Raw genomic sequence first — 23767 nt, 5'->3', positions numbered from 1 at the left:
CCAGCATGAAGCAAAACAACCAGGACTTAAATATATATATATATATATATATATATATATATATATATATATATATATATATATATATAAACTCAGTTCACACACCGACTGTGATTACACATCATAACAAGGCGTGGAGGTGTGCTGCATTCTCCCAAGATCCATTTCCCTGGTGACCGGAACAATACACATTCCTTTGCCATCTTACTTCCGAACTGTGTCTTACAGTGAAGGGGAGAACATCCCCAGACACCAAACTACACCACCGTAATGTCCATTGCTCCTTCCTACCCACCCTCTCAGCACTTATGAATCCCATAGGTACAAGCAACGGCATCTTAGTCCCTTGACAGCCCTGAATGGATTACATACAGATGCCAAAAGCAAGCAGGACTATTCTTAGCTTTCGGCCTGAACTGACGCTATCAGCCGTTGGCAGACACAAACCCAAGGAGAATGAATTACGAAAGACAGTCTTGGTGTACTGGGGAAACCGGGGCTAGTTGTCACACTTTTTTCCTCTAGTGGATTTTTCTCAGGGTAGATTTATTTTTGAAAGTCAATTTCTGTTTAGATATCGACCATAATGTCTTGGCTACAACACAGATTTTGAACATTTCCACTATTAATGCCCAGGAAAAAAGAAACAGTTCACTGAACAAATGTTGACCTACATGGGGTACGCTGTCACAATGGAATTTGCCCATTTTAGGCTTTTCAACTAAATTTATACAGTAAAATAATTCAGAAATACAAAATAATTTATAAAGCAGCAAAAATGTATAACGTTACTAAAAAATGATCAACCTGTCCTGTGTCCTGACAACACAGTTCAACTTTTCCAATAAAACCTTCCTTCATTTTATAGTTGACTATTAGTGGTTGACTTATAGTGGGTTTTATTGCGTTTACTTGTAAATCCAACAGCTATTACAAAAATATGATACTGCAATTTTAGTTTGGTGGACCGATTTCACAAACAAAGATAGTTTTCAAATAAACATTTGAAACCAACAAACAAAACCACAGGTAGAGAAATCACAAATTTGTGTAATTATCGCAAGCCCTTTGTGGTGGATTGATCCGCACCTCTTGCTTGTCATCGTCGCCCAGCTTCTTAGGGCCACCCTTCAGCCAGGCTCACGACGGGAGTTAGGCGGGAGAGCGAGAAGAGGTGCATAATTAATAAGCCTCGTTTGGTCAGCGGTGAATGAAGCACACCTGATGGGGATAATGCTTCATCACCGCTGTCTTTAAAACGCAGTGCGCACCTCTTCTCGGGGAGCCGGCTTCAAATCTCCATGTGTGCACACACTGGCATCCTCGCACGTCCAGGACCAGAGCTGGGAGGGATTGGACAAGTGGACGTGCTGCCGGACCCGTAATAAGTCGCCGGGGGTGAACTGCTCATGTTGCCACCGACGGGCTAGATGCCGGGCTGCCTTCCTCTCATGCTTGCCGTGTGCCTGGGAAGACAGGCTGCCAGTGACGCCGCCGCCCCACGCGCCGTGGACTTTGCAGGGAAGCGTGAGCGGCCGACTGACCCAGCCCGTGCCTGGGCTTTCCCTATGAACACTACCCCGCCCATTTCACGAAGCACCGTTCACCGCAAGAATGTTATTATGAACACTATTTCCCCTTGGACACTTTATTACCCCTTTTGGACATTTTTATATTTATTATTGTTTCCAATAAATGCCTCTCCGAGGCTTGACGCCACACCCACTGTGTCTGTCTCTTGCTCACCCTGCCACACCTTTCAACGTTAAATCACAAGCAGGATACGAGTTATAGTTATCTATAATACAATTTTGGCCAAATATGCCAATTCTTGACATAGAAATTGAATTACTTCTCAGAATCAGAAATAACTTTATTGCCAAGTAAGTTTTCACATACAAGGAATTTGCTTTGGTGTTTGATGCATACAATAACAATAAACAATAAACATAGTAAGATAAATAATAAACATCTAGTGAACGTTTGAGCCAGTTTTATTTATTTATTTATTTATTTTGTTCTTGATGTAAAATTGAAGAGGAAATACCCACTCCTAATATCAAACATATAGTTTTAACTAGCAAAAAACATAATTACTGATATCTGTTAATTCAGTAGTTAATAGCATACTTTCTTGTATGCTATTAACTATTGAATTACAAATAGTAAAAAAATCATATTTTTGATATCTGTATTTTGGTTTTACTAGTTTTATTTATTTATTTATTTATTTTTCAGATTTCTGTAATATTTTTTTAACTAGTAAGAAAGCCTTTTAAGATATCTTTAATTATTCTTCAATGTACTGATATCTGAAATTCATAAAGCCAATATATAAAAATGGTATTCCAACTAGCAAAAAAACGTAATTATTGATATCTGTAACTGCATTTTCACTAGTAGAATTTTGCAATTATCTGTCATTCACTCATGTTTAAAACACAATCACAGTCATATATAATTAATTTATTGCTAGTTGAAATACCAATTTTATATATCAGCTTTATGAATTGCAGATATCAATACATTTAAGAATAATTAAAGATATCTTAAAAGGCTTTCTGACTAGTTAAAAATATGTTACAGAAATCTGAAAAAAAAAAAAAATAATAATAATTTTTTAATAATTTTTTTTTTAAAATAGTAAAACCAAAATACAGATATCAAAAATGTGCATTTTTTACTAGTTGTAATTCAGTAGTTAATAGCCAGGGTTGGGAGGGTTATTTTGAAATGTATTCCACTACAGATTACAGAATACATGCTGTAAAATGTAATTTGTAACATATTCCATTAGATTACTCAAGGTCAGTAACGTATTCTAAATACTTTGGATTACTTCTTCAGCACTGGTATGTTTGTTCATTTGTTTTGACTATAAAACCTCTGCCAGTACAGTAAGACAAAATACCATGTTAAAAATACATTCTCTGAAAAACCTAAATATCTTATGCAGTTTTGTTCGTAAAACAAGATAAATCAAAAAGGATTTTTAGGTATTTTTGCAGGAAAACAATACAAAAATTATTATCAAGAATACGATTTTTGCCCTAATATCAAAGTTCTTGCTAGAAAAAAGAAATTATGATCCAATGTGAATTTTCTTAATAAAAAAATATGATCGTGTCTGGTAACGTGCATGTAAAATGGCTAGAAATAAAATTTTAGCTTAGCATAAATCTGACAATTTACACAAGGTTTATTTCTTCTGCTTCAAACTTACTTCAAACATACTTCTCTGTCTGCTCGTATGAATGTAACACATCATAAGAAAGTGTTTCACCGCTGTTCAAATGCACTTTAGATCACATTATTTATATGTATAAATGTTTTCCATCTGAAAGGACTAAATATTAAATGAAACAAATGACAATAAAATGCAAAGTAATCTCTTCAGTAATCAGAATACTTTTTGAATGTAACTGTATTCTAATTACCAATGATTTAAATTGTAACTGTAGTGGAATACAGTTACTTATATTTTGTATTTTAAATACGTAATTCCTTACATGTATTCCGTTACTCCCCAACCCTGTTAAAGGCATACAAGAAAGTATGCTATTAACTATTGAATTAAAACTAAAATTACATCATATTATTGTAACAGCTGTTGGGTTTACAAGTAAACACAATAAAACCCACTATAAGTTACAAGAAGGACTTAACTGATATGTGAAACAGGAATTTCAATTAGTAAGAAATTAATTATACAAATCTGTAATCTTATACAAAAGCTACTGATATATAGCACCTGAGACAACTTCCCCTTGTGAAAACAAGCCCCAATGTCCACTACGTCATGAAGGACATAAAGGATGATTATTTAAATAGTTTGTACTACTGTAGGACATTGACAGACTACTTTCTATAAAGACAACAATGACAAAGAAAATGGAAATGGAATAGAAGTCGTTAATAATTCATTATCTCCTAACTCGTTGTGTTACTCCCGGGATGGCTGGTAAAAAAAATGGGTTAATTGGACATTAATATTAAACAAACGAGTGTAATAATCAAATGGCCATGCGTCAAGAGAATAAAGAATGTGGCAGACAAGTTTCACTAACTGTGATATTGAGCTAACAGGGTAGACAAGAAAAAGAAAGAAAAAAGACATGTGGAAATGAAGTGAGAAACAAATGAATAGAGAGGCCAAAGACAATATGAAGTGAGAGGCTTGTTTGTTCAGTCGAAAGCCAGTGTGGTTTTTTTTTCTTCACTGAATTGTCTAGTGTCTGATTTCGGGATAAAATGACTTAATTTCAATTTCACTCAATTTAATTATTGCATTGCTATCCGTAACATACTGTAAGTATGTGCATTCTAATATGTGTTTCCAATGTCCACAATACCCTTACTTTGAGACGCATGGAAGACAAGTCAGATACCAAGCTACCGTCGTATAAATGAAAAGTGTGTTTCTATGTTTAACTAACATAAAAATATAGTGTAAATAAGAGGAATAAACAGTGTTCGGTGTGGTTAACCAGAAAGAACGTAGACTCCAACCTTCCCTCCATTAACAGCCCATATCTCAGACCTTCAAAGACATTGATTGTTTGGATATCTCTCAAACTGATTGTATTAGCAGCTCCAGACAACATCTTATTTCTGCGATGGGGCTTAATGCCACTGTGTTTGAGGAGATGATACACTAATAGAAGCATGTACAGGTTGTTTTTGAGAATTTAATCAAATAATACATTTCCAAATGGATTTTATCAGAGTAAGCAGAGGACTTGGCTAGGTAGATAACATGATCACATTCCTGAAGACTTTTTTTTTTTTTTATCCCCATTTTCTCCCAATTTGGAATGCCCAATTCCCACTATTTAGTAGGTCCTCATCCTGTGCATGACACCGCGGAGACTCACAGCACTGGAGGCTCATGCTACTCTCCGCGATCCACGCATAACTTACCACGCACCCCATTGAGAGCGAGAACCACTAATCATGACCACGAGGAGGTTACCCATGTGACTCTACCCTCCCTAGCAACTGGGCCATTTTGGTTGCTTAGGAGACCTGGCTGGAGTCACTCAGCACACCCTGGATTCAAACTTGCGATTCCAGGGGTGGTAGTCAGCGTCAATACTCGCTGAGCTATCCAGGCCCCACATTCCTGAATACTTTGTACTTTTACCAAGAAACAGAGATAGGTGGTTTAACCAAAATCTTGCATCAAAGTATCAGTAATTTTATATCACCAGAATGGTTGTATATCACAACTTATTACACGGCTCTCCGGAATTCTTGATTCTGATTGGCCAAAGGTGCCATCTAGCAGTCTGATATTTCCGAGTAATAACCGCACAACCATCAGACTGCTCATCCGGGTATTGCAAGCCATCTTTTCTGCTTCTTGGATCACTGTGGGATCTCTAAAAGTTAGCTAATAAAATAATTTCAACTCAAATTATTGTTTCATGTACATTAATTTATTTGTCTTGCATAAGCTGGATAATGAGCAGTCAGATGGTCATTGATTACAAAATAAACACAAACAGAACTCCGACACAAACTGGAGGTGGATTTCAGCTGTTCAGCATTTAATTTCTTCTCACATAATTACATAATTTCAACACAAATCAATATTTTATGTTCATGTATTTATTTATTTGGTTAGTAGCTGTGTAATAAGCGGGATAATGAACAGTCAGCCAGTTGTTATTACAAAATAAACCCCTTCAGGCTGATACAAGATCCCTCTGCTTCACATCAGGGTCCTGATTTCCCTGTTGGGGTTTAGTTTGTGATAACAACCAGCTGACAGTACATAATTATTTCAAAAGGAAATTCAATAAAAACAATTTTTGATATATTAAATAACTATGTGGTAATGCCAACGGCAGTGTTGGGGAGTAGCTAACTATAAGTAGCAACACTACAATCTAAATTTTTTTAGTAGTAGAAGTTTTTCCAGTAACAAGCTACAGTACATTTTCCAACGAGTTGCGGTGTAGTGTCACAATTCGCTACATTAGTCAGAATGTATAGCAAATGCAGCAATGGAGACGAGGGAGTGATCAAACCTGCTCACCTGAACCGTCCTCCCTCTCCCTCATATGTAGCGCTAGGGAATCCAAATAATTTGATAATAATGAATCAATGAATCGACAGTTCATGTAAATGAACCGGCTAAAACAAACAATTCCATTATATTGAGCATTGAAAACTCCAACTGAGTTTAGTGAGTCAGTTCGTTCAGACGGTTCATGTAAATATACTAGTTCACATAAATGATTCACTGATTCACTTGAGCCCCTGCACACTTTCTTTGTTTTGAAGCAAAATATTTCGTTATTCGCTGATGTGTATTACTATATATAAACTCTTAATAGTTTATATTTTGTATAAATTGCTATGTCACATTTAATGTTGTCATCCTAATTAAATAACATCATCTGATTGTTTTATATTTAAAAAATATTTTCTTTTTCAAATAGCTTCATTGTAGTCAACTACATTTAGTTAGTAGCTTGTAGTGTGGCTTACTACTTTTTTTTAAAAGAGTAGCTTGTTTGTAGTTTTACTACTTTAAATTATGAGTTGCTTGTAGCTTGAGAAGCTACAGTTTCTAAGTAGCTTCCCCAACAATGAGCATGAACCAAAAGACGATTTTCCATAACAAACCTCAAAACAGTAAAACGTGCATTATACAATTCTGATTGTGTGCGTCACATCTTAAGTAATGATATACGATCACATGTGACAGTATATCAATTATGAAAATGTTTAATGTGAAAAGTCAGCAAACAACGTAAACTCCACTTTTCATCCTCGTTTAGATTTGTTTGGGATACGTACTGCTGTGTATTTTCACATTAATCCATGTTTTAAGTGTAAATAATGTGAAGCAGTCCTGCGCACTTATAGCCCTGCAGATATATCTACCATGGCATAAACAATGTAGCAGAATTTCTACTAGCAAAATCTAACTGATAGTTCTACTGTATTCTAAAGAATCGCTATACCCTCATATCACCCATTTCTACAAGAAACTGTGAAACTTCCACAAGATATGGTCACTAAGTTAGCCCTAATTAGAAACCTTCTGAAATTTGTCTCCCCTGGTAGCCAGTACATTTTATCTCCTGAAGATTGAGGGTGAGAAGAAAGGTACGAGGCGTTTCAAACGGCAGATGCTGCGAGTCAGAATTTATGTCTTGAGCTGATGATCCTCCGGTTTTGAACCAGCTGTTTCACGCTTAAACAGATTAATGTCAATCCACAAATGATGAAAAATGTGTGCCGTGTTCCCCTTCGCCTTTTCGTGGCACCCTCGTGACAAAGTTACGCACCAGGTCAGAGGAAACGAAATGATAAAAGACAGAGAAGCACAAGGGCAAGTTCTTCATTGAGTTTCCTCAAAAGCCTTTTGTATTTGAGCGAAAAACACTGAATAAAATTGGAGCAGTTTTCTCCCCCTTTACAAAAATAATATTTTTTTAGAATAATAGTTTGTTAGGTGTAAGTTTAGTTCGTAAGTGATGTGTATGTTCTGGGAAGTTCTTTTTCGCTTTAAAGACAAAATGAATTCAATGTTGACCATATTTACTTTCCTAATAAATGTCACTAGTGTAATTGTGCACAACAGTGGACGTTATTCTAAAGAAACGAAAAAATTCATAATCATTCATCAAAATTTACTTTTACATGACTGTCTGTAAAACTTGAATTTGATTGGTCAACTGAAGCATTCTGCAGGGCAAAATAATATAATATACCAATAATAATATTGTTTACTGTAACATGTTTCCACTACAACTTTGCAATAAATAAATAAATAAATAAATAAAACTAAAACTACTACTAATAATAACAACAATAATAATAATAAAATTAATCAATTAATAAATAAACACATTATATAAAACATTTTGCAAAACCAAAACAAAATAAAGAATATTCTATGAAAGCTTCTGTAAAACAAAACAACACAAAAAGCTAAACAAAAAAGCACATTGTAAAAAACTAAAAATAAATTAAAAGCATTTTTTTTTCTTTATAAATGTCATGACAGTGCCCATTATTCTAAAGAAAAAAAAAAGGTTTCAAAATCGTTCATCAAAATTTACTGTTATGCGACACTAATATATACTATAATATTAACCAATAATATCATTGCCTAACATGTCTGCACTTCAACGACTGGAAAAAAAATATGATCGTGCCTGGTAACATGTGCATGTAAAATGGCTAGAGATAAAATTTTAGCTTAGCGTAAAGCTGACAATTTACACAAGGTTTATTTCTATTTCTTCTGCTCCAAACTTACTTCAAACGTACTTCCCTGTCTGCTCGTATGAATGTAACTCATCATAAGAAAGTGTTTCACCGCTGTTCAAATGCACTTTGGATCACATCATTTATATGTATAAATGTTTTCCATCTGAAAGGACTAAATATTAAATGAAACAAATGACAATAAAATGCAAAGTAATCTCTTCAGTAATCAAAATACTTTTTGAATGTAACTGTATTCTAATTACCAATGATTTAAATTGTAACTGTAGTGGAATACAGTTACTTATATTCTGTATTTTAAATACATATTCCAGTTACATGTATTTCGTTACTCCCCAAACCTGGATATATACATATATTTATCACTGGACTAATTAAACAGCTCCACTTGTTCACTTATAATTAACCTTACTAAATTAATATCAGTTTTCACCCACAAAAACACAGCCTTCACTCACCCATCACAGCCAATGCGGTAGCTTTCCGTAACTCTTTTTTCAGACTGTCAATCACACCAAGGCCACTCCCATCCAGGTTACACCTATTTATGGTTCCGTTTCCAGAACTTATCCAGTACAGCTTATTGGATGTGTAGTCTATTGAAAGCCCTAAAAACAAAAGCATTTTAACAAAATCATCCAAAATCTAGATTGTTATATATTGTTTAAATGTATCTGCATTGGTTAAACTGATTTAAATAACAAAGCCACTGGATATTGTTTCATTTAATGACTATCAACACACATCGTTGTTTACAAAATGTGTCTGGTTATTTCAAATCTGCAATTTTCTTACAGCAAACCATGTTTGTTTGTGCAGCAGCATATACAGTATTCCAAAAGAGTTCATTCTTTTTTCACAATAATCCTTCATTCACATCAAAACTCCTGTTACTTAGGATTTGGCTAAGGCTATAATCACATGTACTGTGTGTCAGGGAGATTTTTGCTTTAATTATGAGTAGAATGGAGAATGGGGTATATATCACATAGCTCTACCAATACCTTGGGCTACATCTCAGACCAAATTACAGTAGATATAATAGTTACAACAGACAGAGTCTTAAGAAAGAATGAGCAATTATTGCCTCATTTCTTAGTAATGTTCCTAATGTTTAATAGGTTGTTCGAAATGAAACCAACAGATTTAAGCTTTGCAAAACAAAACAAAACTTATGTATATATATATATATATATATATATATATATATATATATATATATATATATATATATATACACATTACCGGTCAAAGGTTTTGAAACACTTACTCATTCTTTATTATAATTTTTTTTTTTCTTCACATTTTAGAATAATAGTAAAGTCATCAAAACTATGGAATAACATAAATGGAACTATGGGTATTATGTTGTGACTAAACAAATCCAAAATAAATCAAAACTGTGTTATATTTTAGCATCTTCAAAGTAGTCACCCTTTGCCTAGAATTTGCAGACATGTCCTCTTGACATTTTCTCAACCAACTTCTTGAGGTATCACCCTGGGATGCTTTTTAAACAGTATTGAAGGAGTTCCAATCTATGTTGGGCACTTATTGGCTGCTTTTCTTTATTATTTGGTCCAAGTCAATCAACTTTTTTTATTTTGTAATTAAATAAATGAATATGGTGGCACAGTTATATTTTTGTCTACAAAACTAATTTCAAAAATTTAAGCATACGCCTTCAGAACAAAATATTTTTAAGATCATGAGAAACATTTCAGTCAAGTGTTTCAAAACTTTTGACCGGTAGTGTGTGTATATATATATATATATATATATATATATATATATATATATATATATATATATATATACAGGTGCATCTCAATAAATTAGAATGTCGTGGAAAAGTTCATTTATTTCAGTAATTCAACTCAAATTGTGAAACTCGTGTATTAAATAAATTCAATGCACACAGACTGAAGTAGTTTAAGTCTTTGGTTCTTTTAATTGTGATGATTTTGGCTCACATTTAACAAAAACCCACCAATTCACTATCTCAAAAAATTAGAATACATCATAAGACCAATAAAAAAAACATTTTTAGTGAATTGTTGGCCTTTTGGAAAGTATGTTCATTTACTGTATATGTACTCAATACTTGGTAGGGGCTCCTTTTGCTTTAATTACTGCCTCAATTCGGCGTGGCATGGAGGTGATCAGTTTGTGGCACTGCTGAGGTGGTATGGAAGCCCAGGTTTCTTTGACAGTGGCCTTCAGCTCATCTGCATTTTTTGGTCTCTTGTTTCTCATTTTCCTCTTGACAATACCCCATAGATTCTCTATGGGGTTCAGGTCTGGTGAGTTTGCTGGCCAGTCAAGCACACCAACACCATGGTCATTTAACCAACTTTTGGTGCTTTTGGCAGTGTGGGCAGGTGCCAAATCCTGCTGGAAAATGAAATCAGCATCTTTAAAAAGCTGGTCAGCAGAAGGAAGCATGAAGTGCTCCAAAATTTCTTGGTAAACGGGTGCAGTGACTTTTGGTTTTCATGGACCAACACCAGCAGATGACATTGCACCCCAAATCATCACAGACTGTGGAAACTTAACACTGGACTTCAAGCAACTTGGGCTATGAGCTTCTCCACCCTTCCTCCAGACTCTAGGACCTTGGTTTCCAAATGAAATACAAAACTTGCTCTCATCTGAAAAGAGGACTTTGGAACACTGGGCAACAGTCCAGTTCTTCTTCTCCTTAGCCCAGGTAAGACGCCTCTGACGTTGTCTGTGGTTCAGGAGTGGTTTAACAAGAGGAATACGACAACTGTAGCCAAATTCCTTGACACGTCTGTGTGTGGTGGCTCTTGATGCCTTGACTCCAGCCTCAGTACATTCCTTGTGAAGTTCACCCAAATTCTTGAATCGATTTTGCTTGACAATCATAAGGCTGCGGTTCTCTCGGTTGGTTGTGCATCTTTTTCTTCCACACGTTTTCCTTCCACTCAACTTTCTGTTAACATGCTTGGATACAGCACTCTGTGAACAGCCAGCTTCTTTGGCAATGAATGTTTGTGGCTTACCCTCCTTGTGAAGGGTGTCAATGATTGTCTTCTGGACAACTGTCAGATCAGCAGTCTTCCCCATGATTGTGTAGCCTAGTGAACCAAACTGAGAGACCATTTTGAAGGCTCAGGAAACCTTTGCAGGTGTTTTGAGTTGATTAGCTGATTGGCATGTCACCACATTCTAATTTTTTGAGATAGTGAATTGGTGGGTTTTTGTTAAATGTGAGCCAAAATCATCACAATTAAAAGAACCAAAGACTTAAACTACTTCAGTCTGTGTGCACTGAATTTATTTAATTCACGAGTTTCACAATTTGAGTTGAATTACTGAAATAAATGAACTTTTCCACGACATTCTAATTTATTGAGATGCACCTGTATATATAAGCTTTTACAAAACAAACACATTTTATGAAAGATTTGTCAAAGTTTTTGTAAAACACAAAATAATTCAAAGCTTTTGCAAAACAAAACGAAGTCATTTTATCAAAGATTTATCAAAGCTTCTGAAAAAACAAAACAAAACAAAACAAAACAAAACAAACAAAACAATATTTAAAGCCTTAACAAAACAAAAGCATTTTATCAAAGATTTATCAAAGCTTTTGCAAAACAATACAACAATTTTGAAGCCTTTGAGAAACAAAACAAAACAAAATTATTTTATAAAAGATTTATCAAAACTTGACAATTCAAAAACATTTTATTAAAGCTTCTGCAAAAAAAAAAAAAATAAAAAATATATATGTATATATATATATATATATATATATATATATATATATATATATATATATATATATATTCTCTCCCAATTTGGCATGCCCAATTCCCAGTGTGCTTTTAAGTCCTCATGGTCATGTAGTGATTCGCCTCAATCCAGGTGGCAGAGGACAAATCCCAGCTGCCTCCATGTCTGAGACCGTCAACCTGCGCATCTTATCACGTGGCTTGTTGAGCGCGTTACCGTGGAGACATAGCACGTGTGGAGGCTTCACGCCCATCCATGCTCAACTCACCACGTGCCCCACTGAGAACGAACCACATTATAGCCACCACGAGGAGGTTACCCCATGTGACTCTACCCTCCCTAGCAACCAGGCCAATTTGGTTGCTTAGGAGACCTGGCTGGAGTCGCTCAGCACGCCCTGGGATTCAAACTAGCAAACTCCAGGGTTGGTAGCCAGCGTCTTAACCACTGAGCTACCCCGTGAAAATCCAAAATTCTTAAAATCATACAAAAGATGAATTAATGGCAATTATTATCCATTTTACTGCAATATTTCTGAAAGTGAATTAATTAAATTTACCAACTGGCTCTTTTTGGTTCTGGTGCAAAATCTTGATGTTACTGCCATCCATGTTAGCCATGTTTATCGTGCTCCCATCCGTCCAGAACATCTTCCTGCAGACCACAAGAAACAAGATACATTCAGAGATATGGATGGGTCTTCAAGATGAAGAATGGTACTTTGTCACTTTAAGAACTGGGACTCGTTTTAAGGCCAGGAGGTAAAAAAAAAATAACGTTATCTTCAGAATCACCACAGGCCAGAAAACAATCAAATAAAGCTGTCTTTATCTTCCTCATACATCTTGATGTTGCACATGAACCTTTGTGACAGATAACTTTCAGAAATGTCAACTGGGTCGAAAGCTAAAACAAAATGACAGCTGGTGGAGAAGTGTAACACAAGGGGCATAGATCACAGGAGATATCAGGATGTGAAGTGAAATAGAACTGAGAGGAAAAACCCGTGCAGTGTACCGTGGTTAAGACTTGTCTATGGATTACACCATTCTGTTATATTAAATCTTGTGTAAACAATGGTAAGAAACTGGCTCCGTTTTTAATTGGGTTGCATGCTTGGAATCATAATGTATGCTAATTAACAAGCTGTCATTGACCAGTGCAACAAGGGTAAGATAAATTCCAGTTTCTGATTGGCTAACAACCAGTTTGGCTTCGTTAAAGATTTTACATGGCTAGAAACATTTGTCAGTCTTAATCAACTCCAAGAAAAATACTTTAATAACTTCAATTAATTGTGAACACTGAAAATAGACAGAGACCTGTTGAGTAATTAGCTTTTTAACTAATGTTTTTATAAGCCGCTTTGAAGGTAACGGAAGGTGACAATTCAACAGAAATATGCAATTACTTTGTTAATAAACAGGATACCAACTTTGTGACACAAAAATGTTTTGCAGTTTAATTTGACATTAGAACATCTGCCATTTCAGATACTGTTGAGTTTTAAAATAGTTTTCATTATGTTACCCTTTAGATGGATGCAAGACAAGGCACTTGGGTTTGTCCATGCCGTGAACGACAGTAGTTTTGAGAGATCCATCCAAACGGGCAATGTTTATGTGGGTCTCGTCGTTGTCTGAGCTCATCCAGTACATATTTCGGGACAGCCAATCAATAGCCAGGCCACGGACATTGGACAGATCTGTAAACAAATGACAACAGCACATATTATCGATGAATAATCAGTATATTCCATCACATTAAAATGGGATAGTAGAAAGCATTTTTACACTGGAAAAATAACACACCATCTTCATTTAGTAAATAAATAAAAAATCATAAAAACTTATCCAACTCTTCTATTGATAAAACTAGGCCAACACAAAGAAATTCTAATTACATACTTTGACAAAATGCACCCCAACATACCTCCAGACATGACGGTTTCAAGTTTGGTTCCGTTAATGAACACCCTTTTTATTGTTTGGGTCTTCACGTCGGCCCAATAAATCCTTTCGTCTATCACATCATAATCCATTGCCGTGACATCATCGATATCAGGTACAGTAAGGGCTGTGATGATATTGATGTATGCATTGTCTATGTCCACTCCTCGAATCTCAGATCTCCGAGCATATAATAGAAATCTCTTCACACCTGTTCAGGTATATAAAACTATAAATCACGAAAAACTTGGAAAAGTTTGGAATTTGAAATTCAAAATTGGGTCCCTTTCAGTTCTTATGTTGGAATTGTAATTGAACTGGCTATGCCCCACAGGATGTTGAAGTCACTCAACAGCTAAATTTCATTAGTCCAAAACATGTTTAACAACAAAGGTTTTGTTGCAAAATTTGTAATTGGTAATTTCTGAACAACTATGCTTATTTATTCCCTGATCAATAAAATATATTCTTAGACATTAGACATATTTTTGAGAAATTAAGTGTTCTTCAATAACTGTCCATATTTTGTTTCAGAAAGAAAGAAAGAAAGAAAGATAGAATATTATATTATATACGTTAGGGATGGGATGATATGATTATCTCACGATTCGGTTTGATGTACGATATGAGGTTCATGATTCGATATTATGCCGATTTGATATGATAACACTTAAATGACAAAGTATGGCTGAATTTGTTTTTTTTTTATTACTTTTTTTTTAAAATGCTTGCACAAAATGCACATTATAATTTCTCCTTTAATACAAAATTTAAATGCTCAAAGTATAAATAATAGAGTTTCTCATATACTTTTACTATAAGAAAAGATCACAAACAAATAAGCCTTCAAAAATAGTGGGCTACATTCAGGCTGATCAGATGCAGAACAAGCAATAGAACTGAACATAACCTGTCCCGAATTTGTTTTTTAATTTTTAAATAATTTGTTTGTCTTGATTATTATAATCACATTTTAACTTTTTAAAAATATAAAAAATTCTATATTTTATCAATTAATATTATTTCTTGAAATTGTATATATAATAATGATATGAGCTGACAATGTTTTAAATAACGTGTACAATTTACAAGTAAGAACATTGCGATAAAGTTCATTTGTATAACAAGCCCTATAATGGTACTGTCACTTTAAGAGTTCAGCGCACATCTCACAGACTCACACAGGTGTTTCTGTTCATTCATTGACAAGGGAGAAGTCTGTTTTTTTAGGCATCCATGCTATTTGTTGTTCAAATTAATATTTATTTTTACTTTTTTTTTCTGACTGTGAAAAACAGAAAGGATATTAAAAGACACATTATTCAATGAAAGTGGAGTGTGGGATCTCATCTTTGATTGACACATATTACACTGAAGAAATGGTCTGTTTTAATCTCAAGCACTTATCAACAAAACAAGGCGATTTTCCAGGTGTTCCAGTTCTTACATTTCAAAAAGCTAAATTCAGGCACTTTAAGCACTTCAAGGACCTTGTGTAAACTCTGTAAACAGTGTACAAAAAAAGTGCAGTAGAGGTAAAATCAAGCAATAGAGAGATTAAGATGTTTGATGGGTCATTTCATTTATGATCAGATGGACAGAAAACAATGTTGCAGATTTCAAAATATTGAGATTTACCTCGATATGGTTCATCATTGTTTTGGTACGCGATACATAAAAAATCAATATATCGTCCCATCCTTAATATCTGTTATATAATAAAAAGTAAATTAAATACATTTTTTTATAGGTGGCATTTCAAACATTGATTATTACTATTATGTAACTTTCTATTATTGTATGTAACTTATTAGTAGTATGTAATTAAAATATACCATTTGTTGTGTGAATGATAATTTTTTAATGGATAATTCATACTGAAAATTAAATGCATTATTAAAAACTGTACATCTATTTGTTTGCATGCCATTCAATTTTAATTATTCTTCTTTAAATTCAAAGTTGAATTACAACTGCATCCTGTTTGCAAATAATTGAGTAGGAACTCAAAAGGTATTCTCAGTTAAATTCTGAATAATTGCACCACACTGATAATAACAATAATCGTTGCTCTCCTGTCTTTTGTATCTCTGAAATACTGTGACCTAAATCGTTTGATGGGACAGCTATTATCAGGGAAATTTAGATCCAATGTCCTCACAAAGACAGCGCTATAAAGACATTAGAGTAATAGGAGTCCTACTGTAAATTCAACTATCCTGACCTCTAGAGAGATCTCAGGGGCAGCCAATAAAGAGAAATCTCCATTACAGTCTGTAATGAGTTTAGGTAGGTCACAGAAGTCCCCTGATACATGCTTTAATTATTCCATTATCAGACATTCTGCATTATATCCATTCAATTGCAGATCACCCATTTTTTTGGATCAAACCGAGACTGTATTGTATAGGAAAGAGCAACTTGAAATTCTGCTAAACAGCATGTTTAGTGTTCATTGGAGGAAAAAAGTCATATGGGTTTGAGATGACTTGTGACTTGTGTAAATTATTACAGAATTTTCATTTTTGGGTGAAGAATCCCTTTACATTACACTGTTTCTGTGTGGGGGCCAAGTTTGTCTTCTGAGAATGGAAATTTAAGACCCACCAGACAGGTCGAGCTCACCTTGGCAGCTTCGGTTGTCCGCCGACAATTTCATGAGATGTGGACAGGAGCAAGATGCAGTACCATTGTAATTTATAAGACAGAGGTGAGAACATGGGCCTCTTCCACTGTTACCATCACATGGGTTAGAAGCTGCGAGAAAAGAAGAGGAAATATTCATACAAGAATATCTGAACATACATTGAGCGTGATTTTTTACCACAGTGCCTTAGAAAGCAATAGCCTTGATTATTATTTCCTCTGGTTGCAAAAGATCAAACAACTAAAATAAAGTGGTACTTAGAAAATAGTGTGCCAGTGTACCACAAGGGGACATGTTAATATAACAAGGGTGGTTGGAATCTTTATTTATTTATTTTTTATTTTTATTTTATTTTTTTATATTCAAACCATTTTAAAGCATAAGATGTAGTCGAAGGTCTGTGCATCATATATAATTTCTTATCTTCATTTACTTTAAAATGCTATGCAGCTTGAATCAGTGCACGTAGTCCTCTGAAAACCAAAAGCACTCTGTTTAACAAGTAGAAAATGTGGACACTATGCTGAGTAATTAGGCCCCTTATTCCCTTCCTAACAATCCTAGGATTTGTTCTTGCTCAGAGCAAGGTTGTTACTCCACACCTCTTAATGGGATTGTAAAAACCCACAGATAACAATAAATGCTAACTTTGGGCATGAAAAACAGCATAATAAATTTGTCCTTGATTGCATGAGGAAGAATTGCCTAGTTAAAAAAAATAATATAAATACATGTAATTACATAGTAATATATAGTTATATAGTAATAACATATAATAACATATATATTACATAGTTATAACATAGATAATCATAATCCAATTGTTCCAGGCCTAATTAATACAGTAATATCATAAATGTCACTCTCACCAAGCCATTTTGACATATATAAATAGGAATGTGGTCCATATACAATGGATGCCTCTTGAACAACAGACAATTAATGAAAATGGACATGGAATAGACCTCTGGCCATCTAAACAAACTCCCAAAACATGGTAAAGCAGGTGTAAAACAACATAAATCTGAAGTGTGATAAAATGATTATAAAGAATGTAGTTTTCAGTTAAGGAACATACTTTTGGTTTGATAATACATTTTTTTAATTTGCCTAAATTAAAACTAGCCGTATACCCCATCAACACATTTCATAAAATGCCTAAATTTCAAAACAAGCAGTTTCAAAGCTAGACAAGACAGGTCTAAATATAATAATTCTAAACAGATTTACTCAAGATTACTTTGATCACTAAACGTCTCCTTTTGAACATATGCAGTTGAAGTTTGTTGCTCTCGTTCAGAGCTACTTGAATTATTATTATTTTTATTTATTTTTTCAGAACAGACATGGAAAAACTCGTTGTCACAAAAAGTCTTTCACACACATCTGTTACAGAAGGAAATGTGGTGTATAGCTCCATCCAAACTGTAGGTTCATAGCCGCCAATCATTTTCTGGAATATTACAAGTGGCCCTTTACAAGTGTTTAGCTGGAGTCATCAGTTAACAAAGAGGCTCTTAGCACCATTAAGGGTGCAATTTTGTTTTTGGCGGATGATGCCAAACCCGATGTGATGACAGAAGGCTGATTCCTCTGCATCTGGCAGATGTAAACCCAAGGGAAAAGATGCTGGACAGACATCACAGGCTCATTTAATTGTGCTTTATTTATTGGACATTTTTGGCACTTGCATACTTCATTCAAATGATGAACAAATTCTGTTAGACCAATAAAAAGTGAGTTACAAAAGGTGGAACAGATTTTGAGGGTGTTCAGTGTAGACAGAACAGATAATTGAGACAGTACTTAACATAAATTTACCATAGTTTTACTGGGGGGGCAGCGGTTACAGGCTCTGGGTTACTGACCAGAAGGTCAGGGGTTCAAGCCCCAACACTGCCAAGATGCCACTGTTGGGCCCTTGAGCAAGGCTCTTGACCCTATCTGCTCCAGGTGCACTGTATCATGGCTGACCCTGCACTCTAACACCAGCTTAGCTGGGATATGTGAAAACAAAGAAATTTCACTGTATATATGAAGATGTATAATGTGTGTACAACAGGAAAGGCTTTCTTCTTCTACAGTGAATATATTTTAACCCAGCCTGGTCTCATGAAAATTTTTTTGCAAAACGTTATGACATGCCTTATTACACATTTGCATGCAGTTTCTCAGTGGAATTTTCAGCAGGGGGCACCAAAAGTAGGTGAAATGGTGTTGTAATCAGATGAGGTTTTTAAGGTGAATATTAGATGGATGCTTTAATGAGTAAAACACACCTCCCTAAACTAAAACTTTAACCAAAACCTCACAAATAGTGATCTAAAATCAAATGAGAGGTAGACACAAAACAGACATCCTTACCCTAAACCAACGCCTAAACCTAACCGATAGTGTCCAAAAACAAAATGTGCCATGAAAAGCACATTTTCTGAAGAAACCATGTAATCTCGTGTCACTTCTATGACACTTACATCTCGTGTCAACTTGTGTGCTTGGTTGAAATTGACCATGTACTTCAGAGACCAAAGTCCAACACTCTATCAGGTGAGCTACCGTGCAAGGTAATCATGTTGGAATAAGTTTGTAAATATAGGTGAGTCTGTAAAAAAAAGCATTAAAATGTATGTTTTTTCAAATGATGCGTATAGTAAAAGTTTTTCAATATCATAACAAAGCAGTGTGTGCGTAATAGTGTGAAAATAAGTGTTTATAAAGTCTTAATCAGCCGTTGTACTCGTGATTTGTGAGAAAGTAAATAAAATGCACAATTGTTGTAGTGCCTCTAGTGTTAATTTCACCAGGAAACTGCGATGCAACGTAGAATTCGGCAAGTAAAAGGCAGTTTGCAAATATGTAGTTACAGTAACGTTCATTCTATCAGACTAGGTTGTTTTAACCATTACATACCTAGTAAAACATGGTAATAATACAATTACAACAAATTAACTATGGTGTTCCTATTCTAAAACTAACTTGTTTTTGTTTGTTTGTTTTTGGCAGAATGATTATAATACTGATTATAGTTTTGTTTTACCTATATTGCTATGTTTTCAATACAGATATCATGGTTAAAATATGGTTACTATGGTTTTACTACAAATGCCATAGTTCAGCTACGGTTAACCAATGCTTACTGTAGTAAAACCAAGGTTAATTTTAGTTAATTTTCAGACTCTAAAACCCTTTTGGTTCTAATTATAATCTTAATTTTAAAGAGTGTGTTATAGTTTTGTAAAGTATGGTCACAGAACATAAATGAGTATGTTTAGATCTTGTAGCATTTAACTTCAGAAAAGGCTGTTTTATCAAAGATGTCTAAATCATGAGTACCGATGGAATTAATGAAGTGACAGCTTTGCAGCCAATTAGTCCCTAAAATCTTCCAGTGAGAAATGGGAATGTGCCAAAACTGGGTCATTGTACGCTGTTAAACCGACATGACAACTTCCTTCAATGTAGACATATCTCATTATATTTCTTTGGATCTCTCAAATCATCTTTGCTTTCAAAGTCCCTTGGATTGAATTCAGTGTTGACATTTTTGGAAAACTATACAGATGGTTTCTTACACTCTGGCTGCCTGCTGGGGTGGTAGATCTCCAGGTCGAAGGGTTGGGCGCTGGTTTTTTGGATCACTGTCACGTTGGACCCGGTCCATTTGTTGGCTTTAGTCAATGTGTTGGTCCTCCAATCGGTCCAATAGACGTTTCCCCCAAAGAGAGACACGGCAAAGGGGTGAGAGAGAAACTCGTGACCTCGAAGTATTTCAATCATCCCTGTGCCATCATATAGAGCGGAGTATATAGCATCAGATCTGTGGACAGATGAAGAGTGATCTTTGTAATCATCATCACCACCATTTGAGCATTTATTCAACATAGACTCAAAACTGACTCAATTGACTTTCTTAATTTACAATCCTGGTCTTATTCCTGGTTTTCGATCAAGTTTATAACAAGAGAAATATTAAGTCAACTAAATATTTTAGAGCCAAGCATATGTAGAAAATATGTTCATTTTAGAAATGCCCATGACTTATTTCTGTCTTTTAAGGTTTTATGAATTTCTGTGACTTTTTCTAGGTCTTTTAATATATATATATATATATATATATATATATATATATATATATATATATATATATATATTCCAAACAAGAACAATATTAAGCCGATAAAATATTTTAGAGACAAGTATATAAAGAAAACTGTACGTTCATTTTAGAAATTTTGATGATTTTTTGTCTTTAAAGAATTTATTAATTTTTATGACTTTTCCAAGTCTGGGCAACATAATTTAAAAATTCTCTGATATTTCCAAATTTTAGATGACTGTGGGCACTTTAAATGTTGACTTTATTTATTTATTTATTTATTTACTTTTTAAAATTTGTCTCTTGAATTTCCATCAGTAACGAGAAAAATCTAAAGTACAGTAACAGTAAATATAATAATAATGCAATAAACTCTTACTGAATATATTCTGCCTGATAGTGGCAAAGCTTTTATTTTTATTATTACAAGGACAGTTTACTCTAAATAATGAGAGTATGCACCATCACAAAATAGTCTTATGAAGGAGTTCAGATGAAGGCTTTGATGTCTTATTGTTGAAAGAGTGGCAGTTGAGAGAAGTAGATAAAAGAGATGTTGTTGACACAGAGAGAGAGAAAGAGAGAGAGAGAGAGAGAGAGCGAGAGAGAGAGAAAGAGCAAGAGAGAAATGTGTGATCTGAATATAGCTGAGATGAAAATGAGAGAATCGAATGCAGAGAATTGATCAGATTCTTCATTAAGTCTAAGAATCTCATTATCTGAATATTAATTTGCTGATGCATTTGGAGCCAGTGGCCACACATGGAATTGAACTCTTTGAAAATGCAAGAGGAGAGTTTATGAATGTGTCAAGACATCGAAATGACTATCCTACTTCATTATAAATGCAAAACTAATTGATGGGCAAAATTATAATCAATAGTAATTGTATATCTCTGTTCGTCTGTCATTTTGCTGCCAACTGAGATGAATCTGAATTTGAACCAGCGCTATTACACATCAATCATTCAACAAAAAGCCAGCGCTTGAATTTGTTACCGGTGACTAAATTGAGTTTATTTTTGAATGCCATAAATTCCCAATGGAGTGTCCTAATCTACCTCCTTCCTGTCTCTCTGAAAACATTTCTCTTTCTCACAGACTTGTCTTGCAAAAACAATGTCATGAAATATTGACGTCAATCTCTGCCATAAAAAAATAAGTGTGCTGGCGTCACTCTTACCGGGCATCTGTCCACACTATTCTTCTCTCCATGTGGTCCAGGGTGAGTCCGTTGGGCCAGGCGCCAGTGCCCATGTCCTTAAAAACCACATGCCGTTGGTCCCCGGTCATGGAAGCACCTTCGATACGGGGGAATGTGGCATCCCAATCAGTCCAAAAGAGAGCACTGAAGACAAAAAATTTTCACAGATCAGCCACATAAAGACGCTTCCAATGCAAGCTTTTAAACAAGGTTTAAAATGAAGTCTACTTGCATATCACATCATCATAAAAAACATTAGTGCAATTACAAAATAAGCAAGAATGTGTAATGGTCCAATTCTACCATAATGTGCCTTCTGGAAATCATTTAAAAACTCCTTTATGGGTGATTAGATAGTTTCATTGCTATCCGTAAACCACCTTACAAAGCTATTACTCACTGGAGTCGTTCATTAAAGCTATAAAGTAACTGGTAAAATGGTCTTGTTTGCTGTTATATTTCTCAAAATTACAACTGAAATGAACAACACACCCCTGGCCTGGGTCCACAGCTATCGCCCGAGGGTGTTCCATACCACCAGCGATGAGGGTGCTTCGTAAGTCACCATTCAGCTTGGCCACTTCGATCTGATCCAGGTTACTGTCGATCCAATAGAGATTTCCCGCAATCCAATCCACAGCTAGCCCCTCTGGGGTGGCTAGCCCATGCTGGACAACCACCTCAATGCCTGAAACACCTGCAGAGATAGCAACCAATCATGATACAAATTAAATTGTGTCTTGCTTTGTCATTAGAGAAAGAATACCTGTTCGAGTTTAGATACCTGGTCACAAAATTATTTTACTGCTACACAGTGGATATTTCACTTCGAAACTGCTGAGATATGTGTATGGAGCCATGTAATATCATCTTGCAAAAATGTTGCTACAGTTACATAATTTTCATGAGATCCAGCTCTATCTTTTGTATGTCACAACATTATATACTTTATCATGGGTCAGATTATCATTCTTATATTGGAATTTAAACTGAGTAGTGTTGCAGTTTCTTTTAAAGTTTCCTTGGTACCATCCATTAAATTAATCTTAAGCATAGGCCCTCAACACAAAGCGATTCCCACATTGTTTCTATTTTTTCTCTCTCTCTCTCTCCACCTCTATGCATTTGTTCCTATGTGATCTGAGTGTAAATTACTCCTTACACATTTCAGGGTTTTTTGAAGATGAAATTCTAATACAGTCAATACACTGATTTTGTTCCTTGGATGAAAAGAAAAACCTAAAGAAACACATCATATCATGAACAATTCTGCTGAGAAACAATGATTCCATGGGACACATTATAATACTGCATATTCCAATACATTGTATAACAGCCTATTATTTCAGACAAGTATATCCATGTTTTTATTAAAACATTTTTTTACATAATCTCATGATGCTAGTGACTAAATCGTTCTAAACATATTAGAAATTTATCATCAACAAAAAAAAATTTGAAGTATTGCTAGTGATACCTCCAGTCTCTGACAGCTTCCCGCGGTAGATTTTGTCTTCTACAACATCGGTCCAGTAAAGCAAGCTCTGACTAAAATGGAAATCCAATGCAATGGTGTTTCTGAGTCCAGGAACCAACAGGCTGTAGTCGCCTCTTTGCAGGTTAATACGCCGAATTTCATGCCTGATGGAAAAAATGATGAACGCCTCAAAAGGATCTACAAAAAAGGCAAGACATTATCGTTAAAATGAAAAAGAAGGTACAGGGCATCAATCAGTTTGTTTCAATGTTGAAAAGTAGGTCCTATGGAATTACACAATATTGAGATTTGTTCAGATAGCATTCATTTGTACTTAATTTCATGCCTAATGGATAAAATGATGAACACTTTGAAAGAATCAACT

General features: G+C 34.8%; 1 protein-coding gene across 1 annotated transcript in view; it reads right to left on the bottom strand.

Moving 5' to 3' along the window:
• LOC127438907 (low-density lipoprotein receptor-related protein 1B-like) overlaps positions 1–23767 on the bottom strand; it is a 326009-nt gene that overhangs the window by 155650 nt on the left and 146592 nt on the right. Inside the window, exons 24-32 of the mRNA XM_051694811.1 lie at positions 23383–23580; positions 22398–22602; positions 21885–22049; positions 20178–20422; positions 16584–16715; positions 13942–14169; positions 13540–13714; positions 12569–12663; positions 8706–8855 (exon numbers count right to left, since the gene is read on the bottom strand). Of these exons, the coding sequence (XP_051550771.1) occupies positions 8706–8855; positions 12569–12663; positions 13540–13714; positions 13942–14169; positions 16584–16715; positions 20178–20422; positions 21885–22049; positions 22398–22602; positions 23383–23580 (1593 nt within the window). The remainder of the gene's footprint in view (positions 1–8705; positions 8856–12568; positions 12664–13539; positions 13715–13941; positions 14170–16583; positions 16716–20177; positions 20423–21884; positions 22050–22397; positions 22603–23382; positions 23581–23767) is intronic.

The sequence above is a fragment of the Myxocyprinus asiaticus genome, chromosome 50 (genome assembly GCF_019703515.2).
Source record: "Myxocyprinus asiaticus isolate MX2 ecotype Aquarium Trade chromosome 50, UBuf_Myxa_2, whole genome shotgun sequence".
Lineage (NCBI taxonomy): Eukaryota > Metazoa > Chordata > Actinopteri > Cypriniformes > Catostomidae > Myxocyprinus > Myxocyprinus asiaticus.
The sequence above is the reverse complement of the archived record's forward strand: the minus strand, read 5'-3'. Positions and strand labels throughout refer to the sequence as shown.